We start from the raw sequence: 18,816 nt of genomic DNA on the forward strand, positions 1-18,816 counted from the left end.
GTGCACCAGGGACATGGGATGGTATGATTACTGTGCTTTGCATTTCTTAAAAAGCTCATCCAGACCCACACCAACTGGGGCCACAACTGTGATTATAGCAACAAACCACTGTCAGGTGCAAATGGGTGTGATCTGCCCCACAACAAGCCCTGTGAATGTCTGTGAATTTCGCAACACTTTGTATTTCCTATGGGGCTGGCTTCCCATATTACTGTGCTATAAAAAGCCTTCACATTTGCCTGCGAGCACAAGCAAACCTACATCTCCGGCGGCTTCTGGCTTTTCTCTGCTGGTCGCTATTAAATCTGTGGGTGGTGTTTTCCTCCGGGGCCTCACAGGCATCCAGCCCGCCCCCACCCAGCTTGGGTGCAGCCGTCAGGCAGGGGCCTGATGTTCTCAGGGTGTCCCTCCTTCATCTGAGTCGCTCAGTTTGGGCTGTTGTGGAACAGGACACTGACACGTTCATAGACTTATGGATTCCCATTCCACTTTACAGTGTTTTAGAGGTTCCTGTGAGAAAAAGAGAAGGGTGAGAGATAAAGTTAGAGAGAGGGAGAGAGGGAGAGAGAGAGAGAATTACACACTCCTGAAGGGATATAGCCTACAAACAAAAATGCATGTCACTGCCTGCTGATTGTGAGGATTTTAATATGGCACAAGCTTATGAAATGTGCACTGTGTTTTACATAGTGCGGCTTTCGCTTGTCTTCTCAGTTGTTAAATAGAACAAGGCATGTACTGTATGCATTTGGAACATCTCCCTTACAAGTGGTTAAAGTAGCCCATACAACACCACTATAGTGCACATATAATACCATACAACACCACTCTAGTGCACATATCACTCTAGTGCACATATAATACCATACAACATCACTCTAGTGCACATATAATATTATATGTGCACTAGAGTGATGTTGTATAGTATTATATGTGCACTAGAGTGATATGTGCACTAGAGTGATGTTGTATGGTATTATATGTGCACTAGAGTGATGTTATAGGGCCTATAACATCACTCTAGTGCACATATAATACCATACATCACTCTAGTGCACATATAATACCATACAACATCACTCTAGTGCACATATAATACCATATAACATCACTCTAGTGCACATATCACTCTAGTGCACATATAATACCATACAACATCACTCTAGTGCACATATCACTCTAGTGCACATATAATACCATACAACACCACTCTAGTGCACATATAATACCATACAACATCACTCTAGTGCACATATAATACCATACAACATCACTCTAGTGCACATATAATACCCTATAACATGCACATATAATACCATACATCACTCTAGTGCACATATAATACCCATGACCGGGATGTCATTTAGATATTTAGTCACCATGTACAGTATCGGGATGTCATTTAGACATTTAGTCACCATGTACAGTATGTGTGTGATAGAGGCAGGCACACGAGAAAACCTGTGCTACAGCACCTCATTATTCTATATGAATTACTGTAAGTGGCATGTGTTTCATTTCAAACTGAAAGATTATTTAGTAGCCTACCTGTGAACTGAAGGTGTGGTGCAGTGTCCATTAGATCAGCAACTAGTCATTTAACCCGTCTGGTACTAGTACTGATTGACAATACAACTCAAGTGAACAAATGCATTTTAATATGTGCTTTATTACAAATGGGTCATAGTGCAACAATAGAGTATGTATCAAGGGGAAAGTGAATTGCCAACCATTAGCATAATAATAAATAGGAAAAGGGAAAACATTAGGTAAATAAACCTTGAAGTGAGTCCTTGTCTGCTTGGCACCAGTTGTGATGTACATTGTTTATTTTTTATCAATATTTGTGCACCATAATTGCATCTGTTTGACTTGCTCTAGGAGATCAATTAGTGACCTGCAACAAGTGCAATATATGTGAGGAGGTAATGACTTTCCTTTCATGCTTTAATTTATCAGCGATTTGCCAAGTCATCTGAGCGACTGAAAATTAACGTAGCCCTTTTTAATTGTGTTTTGTGTTTGTCTTGATACTTTAAGTTAATGCTGCTTAAAAACCCCCAGCAGTTCATTCTATGGCGTGAGTCTCTCAGGCATCAACAAGACGTAATGAATCAACTCATCAGCCCAGACTCTGTGGGACTCTGTCTATCCTAAGGTGACCTTGGACATTCAGCACTTGCTGTCTGAGTAAGCAGGCTATTATAAACTTTCTGTTTTTTCATTGTGGATAATATGGCCTAGGTGTACATACAAGAAACAAGAAAAGGACACATACATGTCTATTGTTGACCTGTGTTACCAATTGTTATTGAGGTTAAAAAGTAGCTTAATACAAAATAACTTTTTTTTTAGCCTATGGAGCCATCAGACTTCATCTTGAAAACACACATTTCTAAACACATTCATGATATAAGAAAAATAGTACAAACCTTTGCATGTTGTATTTCTCTGGGTTAAAAAAACAATCGGTGTAACAGACACTCCTTTAATGTGTTTCATTTGGAGAAATTACTGATTAATGCATGACAAATCATGGCAGCCTACAGGATTTGTGCATGTGTGATTCAAAGAGACAAGGATGTTAGATTCTACCTATCAACTATCACTGGTTCAAAATGATGGCTATGCCACAGGGGGGTTTACCCAGCACGGTAAAGTCATATTTAAGGCACACTTTCTCTCAGCTGGCCTCTTCGTTTGAAACCCCGCCCTTGAGAGAATCTCATTGGTCGAAGGCACAGCGTCTCTAGCGTACCTGACGTGGACTTTCCCCTTGTCTGTTTTGTTGACTGGCACCAGAGAGCCCAGTCCCCGCCTACAGCTGCCGCTGCTATTTGACTGAGGAACGATTATTTTGTTCACACAGAGCTGGTGGAGCGTCGTCAATGGGAAGAGAACGCGGCGGTGGAAAAGCGCATTATATCTTTTAACTTCCAGTGACACGATGGTTTCGACTTCAGTTCTGTGTTTGTGGACTATATTTTGCCTTCATTTATGTTGTTATGTGAACACTGGAATAGCACAGAATTCGAGAGAAGGTAAGAGTTAAAGTTTCCTTCTCTTGCATCCTATGTTCGCATCCCGAAAAATAATCAGTTGTGCCGAGCAGTGAAGCCCCAACTACGATCGCATTTGCCGTTGACAGAGGCATCTAATATAAAATTTAGCTAATTTGAACAATATTTTTAAATTTATATGAAAATAACGACTTACACAATAGATTAGGAAGAGAGACATCAAGGTTTTGGGGGATTTCTCGACGCGCACTTGACTGCATATGAATCCTGTTTTTATCATAGTCATTATGGATTCGCTCAAAATTAATCTGACAGGACCGGGACGACCTGTAAATCCATTGTTTAACTTTTCATGTGAAGAACAGCGTTTAAGCTTGTCGTTCGATTAAGTCATCTCGTATATTAGATATTTTTGTAATCAGACTTAGAAGAGAAATAGCCTACGTTTGAATATTGTCCTTTACTAGTTCTCATGACAGTCTTAGGGTCCTAAAATACATCGGGAAATGTTCATCAAAATGTAGCCTGAGCACTTCTTTGCCCCAACCACAGCCTATTGATTTCACCGTTTCTAAAAGAAACCCAGTTTAGTTTCGACACAACTAAGGGGACGGGCGTATGGGTGGATGTAGGCTAGACGTAACTTCAAATGATAGTCCCCAGAATTATCAAACTTTGTTGATGGAGTGACAATTGTTAAATGCACCGAAATGAAAGCAGCCAATTTTACCAACTCGATGAACCCAGCTGAGGCCATTACAACTGCTATCATGACCAACCAAAAATCAAAACACTAAACAGCCCAATAACAATGCATATACCGATACCCGATTTACTGAAGCCTTTTAGGTTGCCAGCGATTTTAGTACACTAGGCTACAGAGTCGAGAGCGGCGTCATGGAATGATGTTTGCTAGCATGAGTTGTGACAAACTCATAATTTCTAATATAGAAGCTACCCATGAATAATTACGATATGAGTATATATCATTGCGTTAAGTTTGAAGCATTTTACCATGTTCTGAGATTGCACGAAATTGTCATTGCCTGTATTTAGTTATCGCAACGCGTTCTGCGGTGTTGTTTATGGCATTCATCTTGAATGAACAGGGTGAAAGATTTTGCGTTAGGCTATAAAGGGGGATGTCTATAGATAACTCCAATCACGATTTCGGATACCCATGATACAATGAAATTAAGGTGAAACAGAATGTGAAGCACGACATTGGCTTTTACGCAAGACAATACTTTAACAGTGGAGCCATAATTGCAACCTTAAGAATGATTTGACCTTCCATATAGGCCTATAATTAACTCATAATGATACAACAAGCCACGGCGAGCTGAGTTTTTATTCGAGAACAGGTGCCAACGGGACACGGCATGATGTGGACTCATGCAGTAGATTAAATGCGGACACGTTTGCGTGTTTCAGTTTTTTAGGATACATTGAACAATATTTCTGTTTCCCTCCACCTATTTCACACGGATATTGTCTAAACTCTTAACCAAAATGTTTAATGGTATTCACCTTCATTCTCGCCGGCAGTGATCTTACTGGATTCTAAGGCGCAACAAACAGAGCTGGAATGGATTTCCTCTCCGTCGAGTGGGGTAAGTGAACGGCCTCTGAAAGTTCATTCGCTGCCATGCAGGCCTTTGCTGTTGCTCACTTCTCTCCTTATTATTTTGGTATTACTATGGGCAGCGTGCAAGGACACGGTATCTTCCGGAGGTCACAATTGCATGACAAACCTGAGGTCGTGGTGGGAACCTTATGACTCATTCCACAACAACTCATTTATCCGGAAGGCTGAGGAATGAAAATAAGTTGGTCTCAGTAAGCTATGCAACGTAGCATAAAACGTTACGAGAAAATGTGAATGGGCCACTGCCTTCTGAAATTAAACATCACCAACCAGGAGACATTTTAATCCCTGTGCTGTGACTTTAATGCAGTTGCAATGATATGGTACACTGTAGCCTATAGCTCGATGATTTAGGCTATATATCATCCTTACTTTTGTCATTCCTAAAATCGCAATACCATATTCCACACCAAGATACCATATTCTCACAAATAGCCCACTAATATGTTGCGTTTTCGTCAGAGACCATTTTCCGAAGATCAGCCTGATCATAAGCCTTTCTTGGTGAACTTGGTGACTAATTGTATTAGGTATATTTACATGTAAGTTTATCTAATATATGCACACCCTAATAAACTATAGGTTAATGCTCTTTCTTTCTTTCTTTCTTTCTTTCTTTCTTTCGTTCTTTCACTCCCATAGTTTTAATGTAATTTATTGTTTAATCAATACTTTATGCATTTGTAGTTGCCATGATTATTCCCTGGTGATCAACATATAGAGGAGGAGAGAAGTCTTTCGGAAGCACTCCCAGCGCTCTCTAGTCTACACTGTTATGCCAGTGCAATTACTCATGAATTTGTTGTGATTCTGTTTCTGCCTCCTCCAGTTATTTGTTTATTAACCCTACATCCACATTCAGTGCATTCTAGAGTGACAAAAGCAAATTCTCTATTGTGTTTATTGCAATTGCAATGTTTTTGTTGTTCTAGTGGGAGGAGATCAGTGGGTTGGATGAAAACTATACGCCCATACGTACTTACCAAGTGTGCCAGGTCATGGAGCCAAATCAGAATAACTGGCTTCGGACTAACTGGATAGAGAAAGGTGATGCCCAGAGGATTTTTGTAGAACTGAAGTTCACCTTGAGGGATTGTAATAGCCTACCAGGTGTGGTGGGGACTTGCAAGGAGACATTCAACTTGTATTATCAGGAAACTGACACAGAGGTTGGGAGGAACATACGTGAGAGTCACTATGTGAAAATCGACACTATCGCTGCAGATGAAAGCTTCACCCAGGGGGACCTTGGTGAAAGGAAGATGAAGCTGAATACCGAAGTGCGTATAATTGGCCCCCTGTCTCGACGAGGGTTTTACCTGGCCTTTCAGGACGTAGGGGCCTGCATCGCCCTGGTCTCGGTCAAAGTGTATTACAAAAAGTGTTGGTCCATTATTGAGAATTTGGCGACTTTTCCGGACACTGTGACTGGATCCGAGTTCTCGTCCCTAGTCGAGGTGGAGGGTACGTGTGTGAGCGATGCAGAGGAGGAGGCTGACAACTCTCCCAAAATGCACTGCAGTGCAGAAGGAGAATGGCTGGTGCCCATTGGGAAATGTATATGCAAAGCGGGATTTCACCAGAAGGGCGACGCATGTGAACGTGAGTACTGTTATATTCATTTTTATTCAAACCTCACCCCTCCCTCAGACTTTTTAAAAGACAACCTGAGTAGCATGTAAGGAGGACATGGTATAGAAGAGCACACAACCTTTAAATGTGTCTATCAAAAAGTGTTTTAAAAATAGCACAGCACTAAATTATATATTTTTATTCATAAAGTATGTGTACTGTATGTTGATGTACAGTCTTAGATTTGTCATGCGATGCCCCAAGCAATTAACTTCAGCAATTAGCTTCAAAATATTTTTTTATTTTTTTATGATTCTTGCTGTTACCATTTTCTGTGGAAAAACAATGAGAAAAAAAAACAACTAGGCTGCTCAATAAGTTAAATGAGAAAAAATGGGAAAAAAAATTCTCAGCATAATAATTGAAAGCAATTTGAATTGTTTGATTTGCTGTCTTTTAATTTATAGCTAAAGCTGTGTTGACACAGGGATTAAATGATAACTTGCACTTCAGTTTAGCTCGATGTTCTTCACCGAGAGTCCTCTCCCCTCCTTCTGGCATTGGGCCAAGGCAATCACTTGCAAAATACACAGGTCTGGAGGAAGTCCAGCCAATCTCTCAGTATCCCTTTGCCCCTCCGAAACGACCCTGACACAGAGAGAAAACAAATAGCCACCACACTGTGGCATTTAGGCCTGGGGATATTTATGAAGGGTTCTAACAGGAAACGCAATTAAAGTCACTGTGGATACATGCTCGCTGGTGTTTTTGCCATACAAAAAAGGTGGCCAGGTCTTCCGTAGCAAGTACGGCAAAGGCCCAGAAGGGTGCTGGTAGCTGTATAGAATTTCAATTGCCATCCTTAGACACTGACACATTATAGCAGTCATAGTAGACTGAGAAATCGGGACGTGTTCATGGAGTGAAAATGTGTGTTGTTGTCCTCAGTCATATATTTTTTTAGAGGGGGGTAAAAGTAGAAGCCTCTCCCTACACAGCCACTCACAGGCATTTTGCAGCACATCACTCAGTATAATTTTCACTGATGTATTGCTGTTATGCCATACACAGTACTGCGTCATTTAGTTTCCATCATGTGAAGGATGGCTCAAGGATCTCATTATGTTGTCCAAAAATGAAGCTGCTCTATTGTGCTGGTAAATAGGTGGTAAAAGTCTTTCAGAGTTGTTCAGCTGGAGTAGGATACTTCTCTGTAATGTTGTTTGTGTAGTCCTAAAGCCTAGAATAGTTTCAGAGTTTCTGAACATTCTGTATCACATCAGTAGATATATTTAGTAGGACGTCACTAAATTGGAAAAGTGGAACTGACTTACTCAGTGCACTCAATGCACTGACTGATAGGCATTCTGTGTAATCTACTAAATTAATGAAAAAAGTTAGCCCTCCCTTTAAATGGTAAGTTTATCCCATCTATCAAGTTATTGCGACTCCACAAAAATAGCTTGGTGTGTCATCCAAGGACATTAGAACATGTCCTAGTTCCCGACCCAACATTATCCTTTTATAACTTTTGCACATTTTACCAATGGCCTGAACATTCCGAGAAGTGGTTTATCCAACTAATGTGAAATGTATCCAGCAGCTAGCTTTTAGCCCCTCTCAGCAGCTAGCTTTTAGCCCCTCACTGCGGATAGGTTTTAGCCCCTCTCAGAGGATAGATCTTTGGATGCTAAATGGTCAGTGTTTCCCACAAGAAATTCCATCCTTCCCCCGGTATTTTATTGCTGTGCTGTGAAGTGAGCAGACGCCCGCAGCAGACAGTGTCCATTTAATATGGGCGACAGGCCTGTCCTTGTGAGTGACCAGAATGTGTTGTCTGCAGCTCCGTCCTCCTGCACGACGCCTCCTGCCCTCTCTGACATGGCTGGCAGTCCCTCCCTTTGCACCTCCTCATTGTTCCTGTTCTGTACACCCTCCTCGCCCCCCCCCCCCCCAACACACACACCACATCGGTCCCCCACCCAGCAACACACCATGGTGTAAAATGCCAGGCATGAAATATTAAGTGGTGAGTGAAAGAAAAACATAAGCGAGTTCAGCTGCCAGTCACGTCATGTGAAGAGACTGCTCTGTGGACGCGTGGTGCCGAGGCCTCCTCCATTAAGTGACTGTTTTCGTCTGGTCATTCATCATCACCATCCAAACACAGGGACAGCATATCTCTTAGTCCTCGGGGCTTGTTCCGATCCCCCGCTCAGTGTCTTTTTAAAACTCTGATTTGGTGCTATAGGTGGCTGGAGTCAGTGTCTGGAGACAGCCATGCTCAATTCCCCTTTTGGTAGAAGAGTTAAGAGTCAAGAGTTTTGAAAAAGGCCATTTGATGTGTCTTGCAGCATTCGCAAAGTGTATTTTCCCAGAGCTGAGTGGTGTAAAAATAGTGGCCATTCATTCTCAGGTCAGCAGTGGCATAAAGCCACTGTGTCGGACGAGGGCGAAAAAGAGCCCTTGTAGACAGACATTGGTTCCTTTGTCAACCAAACGTTTTCGACTATCACAGGAATGCATGTGGCGCAATTTTAGCTTGCCTTATAATTGATAGGTGACCCAGCTCGCTTGTGTGTGCCAGAGAGGCCTGAGACATCTCAGCTATGCTTGTGCTGCTTCTCAACAGGCTACAGGCTAACAAGTGCATTAATGTGAGGATATAGCATCCTGCAGACACTAAACCCCATCCATCTACCCAGGTGTCAAAGAGTCAGACAGAAGATAGTCAGATTGTGATTGATGACAGGGACTGCAAGCGAGGGGGGGCTGTGGAGGTTAGCCCACAAGGTGGCTGGAAGCAGCAGGCAGCCAAGAGCAGCTCCAGGCACAGGCAAGGCCACACTTTGCATTTCAAATGAAGCCAAGAGTCAGGGGTCCCTCATACGCACTGACACAGGATTGATTGATAAGGTGTGAATTTGAGGTTTCAAACAGTCGTCCATTACAACTGTAAGTAGACTTAATTATGTAAATGAGGAGAAGGCCGGCCATTCCCCATGGGGACGCAACTGGACTCCCAAATCAGTCAAGATTGAAATAATTTGTTGATGGATGATGAGGGTTTTGTCCCTGTCTTGTCAAAGTTCAGTCAATAGCTGCATTCTTTGAGGATCCAGGGACTTTCCCTTGGCTTTGTCTGAGCTGCCAGGTAGCATTGTGATGGGCACAGATGTGGCTTTGTGTCTTCTCTCCCCAAAGCAAACAGAATTGACAGACTGCACAGGCCTGATTATGGATCACTTAAAAATGAAAGTTGCTATAGATTGTCCTTGTCATTGCACCTCAGAAAGGAAACAGATTGAAATCTCAGTGGACATTTTTTCATCTTCAACATATGTGATTTTACATAGCAAGTGCTGTGATGTAGTCTATGTGTTACTCTTGATGTCTGACAAGAATAGACATGACATTCTCACACCAATATGCACACAGAACACAATGCAGAAGCACCAAGGATCCAATTTAATTACTGAGGAATATGTGCTTGTTTTCTCCTTGAGGAGCAAGTGACTGGAATGAAACAAAAGCATTTCATGCTACAGAGCCTCACTAAGCATTTTTTAAGCCCCCCACCCCCCGTCTGTGTGTGTGTGAGAGAGTGTGTGTGTGTGTGTGTGTGTGTGTGTGTGTGTGAGAGAGTTGAGGGCAGTGTGTGTGTGTGTGTGTGTGTGTGTGTGTGTGTGTGTGTGTGTGTGTAGCCTCTTAGCTCTGGATGTAAGAGGGGGTAAAAAGTGTGAGGTTATGTAATAAGATATTGATTTTCCTCTTAAAGGAAGATTGAAGTGCAGAGCCACCCTTTTCGCAGAGTCTCAGAGGAGAGCGACTGACAACAGAGCCCTCCCAGCACGCTGGGCTCCAGTGCAAGGTGTTAAGACCCCCGGCCCAGGCACATATCACTTTCCCCCAGACGCCAGAGGGAAGGCGCACTAAACGGTGCAGCGCCGGCTCCTCTGACACCGTGTTCGCCTGTCCGATCACATCCCTCCCAACAGACGGGCGGCGAGCAATTACAAAAAAAGACATCTGTGCCAAGGTTTAGATAGCTAAGGAGAGAGAGCCCAGTGGTGCTGGAGGTATGGAACCCAGGGATCGATGGAGACGTCTGAACCTGTTAGTGCAAGTGAGAATGAGGGCTGCACAGTGGCAGGGGGGGGGCTTTGTTGTGTAGGCAAAATGGGGCTCGAGAGGTGACTCCTCAGGCAAGCAAGGGTCAACTGCCGCACTCATCCATCTTCCTCTGTGGCAGTGTGCTGTCAGTGGGGCTGCTCATGTTACTAAGCAGAAGAGGCAGGTCCCATTGTGCGTAGCGGCTTGTTTGCAACCATGTGTAAATGAAGTTAATATTCACTGACCTTATGCGCTGGCCATGCCGGACCTCCGTGTCACTGAGGACAAAACTGCTATTTGAGACAAAAGAGAGAAAATCCTTTCTTTCTTTCTTTCTTTTTTTTTGTTCTTCACGTCAACAATTTATTTCACACTCTCTGCCCACATCTGGGTGTGCTGAGATGTTCACTACCATTGTCTGTATTGATTAGAAATATTGCTTTGCCGCTGATTCGGCTTGGCAGGTTGGATTGATACACATTTGAAATGATAAATGTTTTTGGAATGATTTCTCTCCCTTTCGGGACCAGCAGGGCCTGTGGCTTAATAGGACAATAATATGCCTTGTGCCGCATGCCTAATGAATGGTGGAAGGAAGAGTGTGTGCTCCTTCAGGGACAGTTTAAGACTCCATGTGTCCACAAAACCATTAACTGTTTTATTATGCGCTCATGCGAATCGAGGTGAGTTACCTCACTTTGCCCATACGTGTAGAAAAGCAAAGAAGGCATTTTTTTGTAAATAGAAGTAAATATTTGTATAGTGTAAGAGCAAAGGCTGTTTTGTTCAGCCATTTCACGACTCAAAAAGCAGGCTCAGGCTTCAGAAAAGAAGGATCAGTGATTATCTTCCCATCATGTTGAGACTGTCGAGGACATAGCCAGATATCTAGCAAGTGTTAAAGTCTTAGTTGCCAAGGAGATATCTCATTTTTGCTCTTCTTCCTTGGATGAAAGAAAAGTGTGTGTTAATGTATATTTACTCAAGATGAACGCTTGTTACAATGAAAAGCTTGTTTATTATAGCTTTCCGAATCACAATTTAAACCATTCTGTGTCCCTTATGTTCTCCAGAGGAAGGAGCTCTGCTTGAGTCAGCTAATGAGAAGCAGAAGAACCTCTCTTTTTCTCATAACAAGGGATTAAACGAGTAAAAGCCTGCTGCAGACAAACACAAGCTACTTTGTAGAGAGATAGTCTGGGGTTGAATTTTTTGCTTATTAGCTAGCTACTTATTGATATAGCTTGAGAGCATGTCTGTTCCAAACACAGTAACTGAGAATAGCAAAAGCAGTTCTTCGCTTCAGATATACTTTCTCTCTCTTTTTTTTTTTGCTTTTCCCCAAATTTTGAAATGTCACAACCTCCCAGCTCCAAGACTAATAAGATTCCTCTCACCCCATGGAGGTAAGATTAGCATTCATTGAAACTGGCTTTTAGACAGGAGTGGGGAGATGTCTGCAGTCTTTGGATGTGGACCCACGGCTCTGGAGGTCGCATTGAGGGGACGGCTTGTGCCTTTCCCAGCCCCACGTGGCCTGACGGATGGCCCGAGCGCGCGTCCAAGGGGAACGGTGATGGACAGTGTCTGGAGGGGGCCCGTGGCTGGGCTGACACCGTCCCTCTGCTCTGTCACCCCCTGCCACACAGCCGAGGGCTGAGACAGACAGACAGGCGAGCAGGCAGACGGGCAGGACAGCGAGAGAGAGAGACACACAGAGGCAGGAGGTGGGGTGGCCGCAGCCCCGTGATAATGCCGTCCTGCTGACTGGGGCCGTTTTCACCACTGATTAGTTGCGGTCATCAGAGGCCTCTGGGCTGGGCAGACCTCTGGGCCCTGTGGCTTTCATCTAGCCGATAGCTGATCCCCCCTTTCTCCTTTAATGCTTTTCATCAGAGGATCTCAATGGGCTCCACCACATCGTCCGTTTAAGACCGCCGCCTCACTTTAGTTTTTTTTTTTTCATCTCCCTTTAGTGCCCACTGGCTTTGCGTGTGCAGTGAATTAAAAGACAGACAATTAGGCAAGGACATCTTCCATGTCATGGAGAATCTGTTCACAAAGCCAGCGCTGCTTTATGAATGATAGTTGTTTTTGGAAGGCGGATGTGCTGTATTTTCATCGACAAGCAGGCATAACATTATGGACTGGAAATTGATTTAATGTTAAGCACGACCTTTGCTTTCTACTGAAAAATCTTTGTTTACAAATGATTATGATAGCTTTGGGGAAATGCTACAGATGCTGAGGGTCTGTATTTCTATAGTAGCCATGAGTAGTGCTGCTCTCAGATCCATTCATATTAGGCATCTAAACACATTTGTAGTATAATATGTCTCAAACCACATCTTGGGAATGAGTTTAGCTAGCTTATTAAGTTAGTTTCAAAGCATTGAAGTATTATTAGTGCTTGTTTTAAATCTAAGACATGAAAAATGAGGATCGGGTGTAAAGGGTCTGCCTTGGTAGTCTTTGTAGGTAGGTAGGAGTGTCAGAATACAATGTATTAGGAAGTAATTGTGCAGTAATTGCATTGCATACATTATAGTTATTATGAACATAGTGCTAGAACACATTAGCACACAGGCAGGAGACATTTTATGCAATTTTTTTCTTTTTTCTTTTCATAAAAGAGAAAGCATGAATGGAAAAATATAGCACAAACCCTCACAGGCTTTGTGTATTCTGTCTGATTGTAGACATATTGCAGGTGTGAAGTAGGTCTGCTGAAGCCTGCATCCAGGTCTGGTTGATGTGAAGAGGGCTATTCTCTGGGCCTGCGTGGCTCAGTCAGAGGGGTGACCCGCTGTGTCCTTTAACACTATGTAAGGGAATGCTAATCTGCTCTTTGTTTCGGGGAGAAATCTACTTATCTCCCCCCTAGCACAGGTACTGCAGATGAATGGACCAGTTGTCTCCATATGCCAAGCTAGTTCTGAGTCACCCAGCTCTGTTCCGCTAATCCATCGGGCAATGTGTGAATTAGGAAGAACGAGATCATTTGGAACCATTTAATCTGACTTTCGGCCCCTTTTTCATGACTTATAATCCGTGACTTTTTCCCTTTTTTCCCCCTATGATTTTTCACTGTGCAACACTGTATTCATTGCCAAGAGTATGGGAGGGAGTGCTGGAAAAAAGGCTCGTCTGGCGAGTAGGGCTTAGGTGTTGGAACCCTATCCATTCCACTGTGTGGTGCCTTCCAGCAGGGTTTCAATTCACTCCTTTCCTTTGTATGGTCCGCCACCATTTCCTGGGTAGGCGCCTTGCCCTCTTAAAGTGGGGGATTAAAATGTCTAGGGATGAATAGTTGCAGAGATTTTCCTTTTATAAATGTCAGAAAAAGAATTCACAAGGATGAGTTCTTTTTTTTTTTTTCAGTCGGCTGCTTTAAGATATGTTCCCTCAAGATAAAAGTTCGGGAGAAGCACCTGTTGCTCTGCTTCCAAATTTGGTGTCAAGATAGAGCAGAGTAGAAAGATAGTATTTCAGAGATAATATGCATCATGTAAACAGCCATGTCATACACTCCCCTCATATAGGCCAAATGTTAAATAAGGAAATTATATGATTGAATAGTAAGGCTTTTTTAAATATAATTATGGATGAATTTATGGATTCAGAATTACAATAATTCGACCATAATGAAATGGACATCAGATGTTATTTGCCTGAGTGAATCCAGCCAGACAAAAACAAGCTGAGGTGAAAACAAGCACTGGAAGGGAAAAGCCAGCTGAAATGGGGAAGACACTGAAGAGGAAAACAGGACAAGCGTCCCCTTTTTACACAGCCTCCTCTCCGGCTGATATTTATAAAGACATTTCCGTATCGACTTTGTGGCGGCGGCGGTGGCGGCGGAGAATGTTTTGAAAAGGCACGACGGCATTTTGAAATAAGAAAATAAACAGTTTCCTTTATCGCGTTTGACCCGCTCCACCTGGCATTCATCAGCAGCGGGGCCCGGCGTGTCGGGCTTGTCGGCTGCCCCCCCGTCCAGCCTCCTTTATCACTCTAATGGGCTGCTATCTGCCGGCCGGCCCGAACACTCTCTCTCTCCCTCTCCGCTGTGTCTGTGGGCCGCGGCCGCGCATTCTTTCCACATCCATCCCGATGCGCGGGCGGATTTAACACATAATCAGGCCGGATGGCAGGGGCCTGTGGGAGGTCTGGCCATGACAGGACGCATCAGCACCATCATGGGGGATGGACTTCTGAAGGCCATCTTCCGTGGCAGCAGGGTGTATGAGTGAGTGTGTGTGAACGCTGCCTCTCTTTCACTCCCCCTCTTTGTGTGTGTGTGTGTGTGTGTGTGTGTGTGTGTGTGTGTGTGTGTGTGTGTGTGTGTGTGTGTGTGTGTGTGTGTGTGTGTGTGTGCTCTCTCACCTCCATCTTGCTTGGTGCAGGATCATTAAGCCAAGTGCCCCCATCCCCATTAGGGGCCTTGCTAAAGTGAGCTGGGGCAGATGTTAGGGAAACTCAATCTCAGGCAGCCGCTGCTCCTGTGCTGCTCAAGTGCCCTCTGTCCACCCACAGTGGTCGGCAGAAGATAAGGACAAGCGCCCTGCTCATGTCTAAGGGCTACTGCTGCTGCGGTTGCTGCTGCTGCTCGAGTGCTAGTGTGTTGCATTCTATGTATTATTGAAACCTAAAGCCATTACACTTCTGTAATCGTGCCACCAGCCAGGAGGCATTGTGTGAAATACGATCTGTCAATCAAGGGGCAAGATTATCTGGAGATGGAAAAAAAATACAGTTCAAGTGCGGTGGCGTCACATCCAGACTTTGGAAATAATTATTGAGGGCTGTGGCCACAGGAAATGATATGTCAAACTGCCACTAAATGCCACTTCATGTTGAGGAGCTCATCCATCGCTCAAGCTATTTCTCCTCGCTGCTCGCTACGTCCCTATTCTGTGTGTCATTCAGTAGCCAAACATCACAAGGTCTTGGACACAATTCAATAATGTTAAGGCTCTCGGGGCTAAAGGAGAGAGAAACAAATGTAGACTATGATCTTAAACAAATAGACCATTTCATTCTGTACACTTCTGTGTGTCTGTGCGGAGACAGCACCTCTTTTGCATGATCCGTGGTCTCTGTCCCGATGTCAATTGTGATTTAGACGTTTAGACTGGTGTAAGGCGAAGCGTATTCCTCACTGGGCTCCAAGGCCTTTCCGGTTCTATCGGGGCTGTGTTTAAAAATGCTGACTGTGGATTGTTTTCCCCCCTCGCTGAAAGAGAATGCCTGACCGCTGGAAGGCTCTTGTTGCCTGCTAAGGAGACTGGCGGAATGTCAGGCAGTTTTAATTTTTCCCCTACCGCCCTTCACTCTCTCTCTTAAATCTCTTAAATGAAGTGTCTTAACTAACTGACTAATTTCTTTGTCATAAATCTGTCCAACCTTAGTAGTGCTTCCTGACAACAAGGCTGTTGGTAGCAACCAGATCTCTCTATGTATTCAAAATAGTCTTTAGATGTCCACGTCTTAGCCTTTAGTCTTTATGGTGATGTTAAAGCAACACCAAAGAACTTTTCATCTGTCGCACGCACTATTTATTTATCCAGCACCGGCTTTGCAAATAACAATGTCCACAGACAAGGTAGAATAAGTTGCATGATTTTATGAAAGTACGATGTATTGCGACATCAGATGCAAGTGAAATTTGTAGTTTCTCATGTCTCATTCCATCGAACTACAGATCCGCTACCCGATGCAGCAAACTTACATAGTGCGGTAATAGCCGATAGAGGGCCGCGAAGCGAATGCAAAAAGTGCCGTTCACCCTGTTACGAGTTGATGAACCACTGAAACGATTTTGGAAACATTATTTTAAGGTACAAAAAACTCTTTGGTGTTGCTTTAATGCTGAGGAAACCTGTGTAATAATGATGAAACCATTGTCTGAGTCCCAGAGTCTTTACACAGATCATGCCTTGTTTACAAGCCTGTTATGCAAGTCAGTACCTTGTCTGGCTAATGCACCCTTGATTGCATTGACTATAAACTGCTGACGACTAGAAGCACGTAATAATTGCATGAGCTATTATTTCTGGGTCTCTCAGAAAAAAAGCAGGCCATCATTAACTGCAGTCTGAGACATTAATATGTTAGCAAGAAACGTGAGCGCCAAACCCAGGAACTGAGCTAGCCAAAAGCAGTCCTGTGTCTCGGATAAGAATACTTTGCTTTCGAAGCTATGTTTGTGTATGTCAGTCACGGCGAGCTTGTAAGGGGTGGGGCCAAAATGGGAGTGCAGACACAGTTCCCCATGTCACAAAGACTTTTGATTATGGGCCTAATTTATTGCTTGGGTGCTTACACAAACATCTCTGCTATTCAGACACATCGATAAACACTGTCAGAGCACCACAAAAATAGTTTTTTTTTTTTTTTAAACATACTCTTAGACATAGAGAGAGGAAGGTGGGGAGTGTTGACTTTTTGCAACTCCCCATGTTCTGACTCTGCCCATGCTAATCTGGGCATATTAGCGTGTGGGCAGCCCTGTGCTGGTGGTGGAGCGGAGCGGTCTAAGCCCGAGGCTCAGCGCAGATCAGGCTCCACACAGGAGCTCAGACACCCAGAGGCCAGCCGAATCACCGGCTTATCAGAATGTTTTACTGGGCACAAGCCTGCCCCAAAGACACTGAACAAAAACACGCAACTGTTAGCCTGTTGTAAAATAAACTAGTGAAAGTTGTGTAGGACAATACTGTACTGCAATAAGGCTTGTGAGGTTTTACATGAATCAATAAATGTGCCGGAGGATGCGCTGTTAAAATGGCACATCATGTTCAAATAAAGGCAGTTATCCCTTTTCTAGCGAGGTGCTATGAATTAAACATGTTTAGGTTCTTCTCCTGGGCCAGAAATGCTGTTCTCAGTTACCTCATAGGTAAAGAAATACTGGAGATAAAAATCATGTGTTTTTTCCCCTCGCCTCCGACCCTGTGCTGAAAAAGCTCTTATTTCATGGAGGCAGTGGGCTGAGATGAATAGGCAGTGACAGGGCTTTCATGTTGTTGAAATGGGGATACCTTGTCCCATAGTCTCCTCATCTCACTCTGGAGGTGTTAAAATGTGGAGGTCCGGACTCCTCTATCCTCTCTATTTTAGACTTGTCACATACATTTGCAGGAGGATTTTGAGCCCCTGAAAGAATAATGAAACGTAGATCTGAACCGGCGCGCTCGGAGAGTGAAAATCGATACATTTTGCACAAATTACTTATGAAAAATGCATCCTCACATAACATGATAGTTTTTATAAGCCGCCATCTGAAGTTCTATGGATTGCGTGCCCATTTTCGGGCGGAATATAAAAAGAATGTGGCCCAGTTTCTTTCTTGGGCTAAACTGGGATTTGCACAAACAGCTGGTCTGCGTGGATTAGCTTTCTTTAAGTGTTGAGACTAAAAGGGCTAAACCCAAAATAGATTTTTCTGTCTGTTCACTGGCACAACATAAATTGGGATTATAATTCATTCACTTTTTGAATCACTTTGCCTGGTGTGCTCTGCCTGATGTAATTTATTCCAAATCGGTTTGCAAATATAAAGTTAAATTTGATAGTCCTAAATGACCTTATGTTTCTCAGATGTGGTTTACAGCTGAATGGATGTTTTTTTCTCTCTGTTATCTGCAACAGGAGATATAAATCAGAGATTAAATGCAGACACAAATGACACAATTCATCACTCGCTCACCCTGCTACCAGCTCAATTGGTGTCTTTTGAAGCCTGACATATGTGAATGTCATTTCGGTTGGCTAATTGAAGATGAAACTCCAAAATGCTCTGTTCAGTTTTGCGTAACCTTGTGTCCACCCCGCCATGCTGGTGTGCAGTTGAGAGGGTGAGTGGGAGTGCAGCACCTCTCCTCCACCCCACACCAGCGGTCAGACATGTGCTGCCGTGAGGGCAGGCCACTGATATGTGATTTGGATCTGAAGTAGATTTGTTCAGTATGCATATGAAGCCTGAGGGCCCAGTTGATCCAAACACCAGCTGTTCCCGTCATGTGAACACAACCCAAATGCTCCTTTTTACCCGGCCTTTTTTTATGTGAACTGAAGTGTGAACAAGGCTCTCTCTCTCTTTCTCCCTCCCTCCCTCTCTCTCGTTTTGTTGCTCCCCCTCTTCTTTCACCCTTCCCCTCCCCTTGGCTGCCCTCTGTCCCTCTCTCTATCTCTCTCTCTCTCTCTCTCTCCATCTCTCTCTCTCTCTCTCTCTCTCTGCAGCTTGCGGGCGCGGATTCTACAAGTCTTCCTCCCAGGACCTGCAGTGCTCCCGCTGTCCGGCGCACAGCTACAATGACAGGGAGGGCTCGTGGCGCTGCGACTGCGAGGACGGCTACTACAGGGCGCTGTCTGACCCGCCGTCTGTGGCCTGCACCAGTAAGTAGCACCGCTGAGCAAACACGAGCACAAGCCAGCAGCAGCAACAGTCTTGCTTAGACA

General features: G+C 43.9%; 1 protein-coding gene across 3 annotated transcripts in view; it reads left to right on the top strand.

Moving 5' to 3' along the window:
- The first annotated feature begins 2,895 nt into the window (after nt 1-2,895).
- The window catches only part of epha7 (eph receptor A7), a 54,062-nt gene continuing 38,141 nt past the window's right edge, over nt 2,896-18,816 (top strand). For all 3 annotated transcript variants that reach the window (XM_076271687.1, XM_076271685.1, XM_076271686.1), the window contains exons 1-4: nt 2,896-3,041; nt 4,569-4,633; nt 5,601-6,270; nt 18,598-18,753. In XM_076271687.1, the coding sequence (XP_076127802.1) occupies nt 2,948-3,041; nt 4,569-4,633; nt 5,601-6,270; nt 18,598-18,753 (985 nt within the window). In that variant the 5' untranslated portion in view covers nt 2,896-2,947. The remainder of the gene's footprint in view (nt 3,042-4,568; nt 4,634-5,600; nt 6,271-18,597; nt 18,754-18,816) is intronic.

Source organism: Alosa pseudoharengus, unplaced genomic scaffold (genome assembly GCF_046254945.1).
Source record: "Alosa pseudoharengus isolate Yale_2024_CS ecotype anadromous, Long Island Sound unplaced genomic scaffold, YU_APseudo_1.1 YU_APseudo_1.1_scf_7, whole genome shotgun sequence".
Classification (NCBI taxonomy): domain Eukaryota; kingdom Metazoa; phylum Chordata; class Actinopteri; order Clupeiformes; family Clupeidae; genus Alosa; species Alosa pseudoharengus.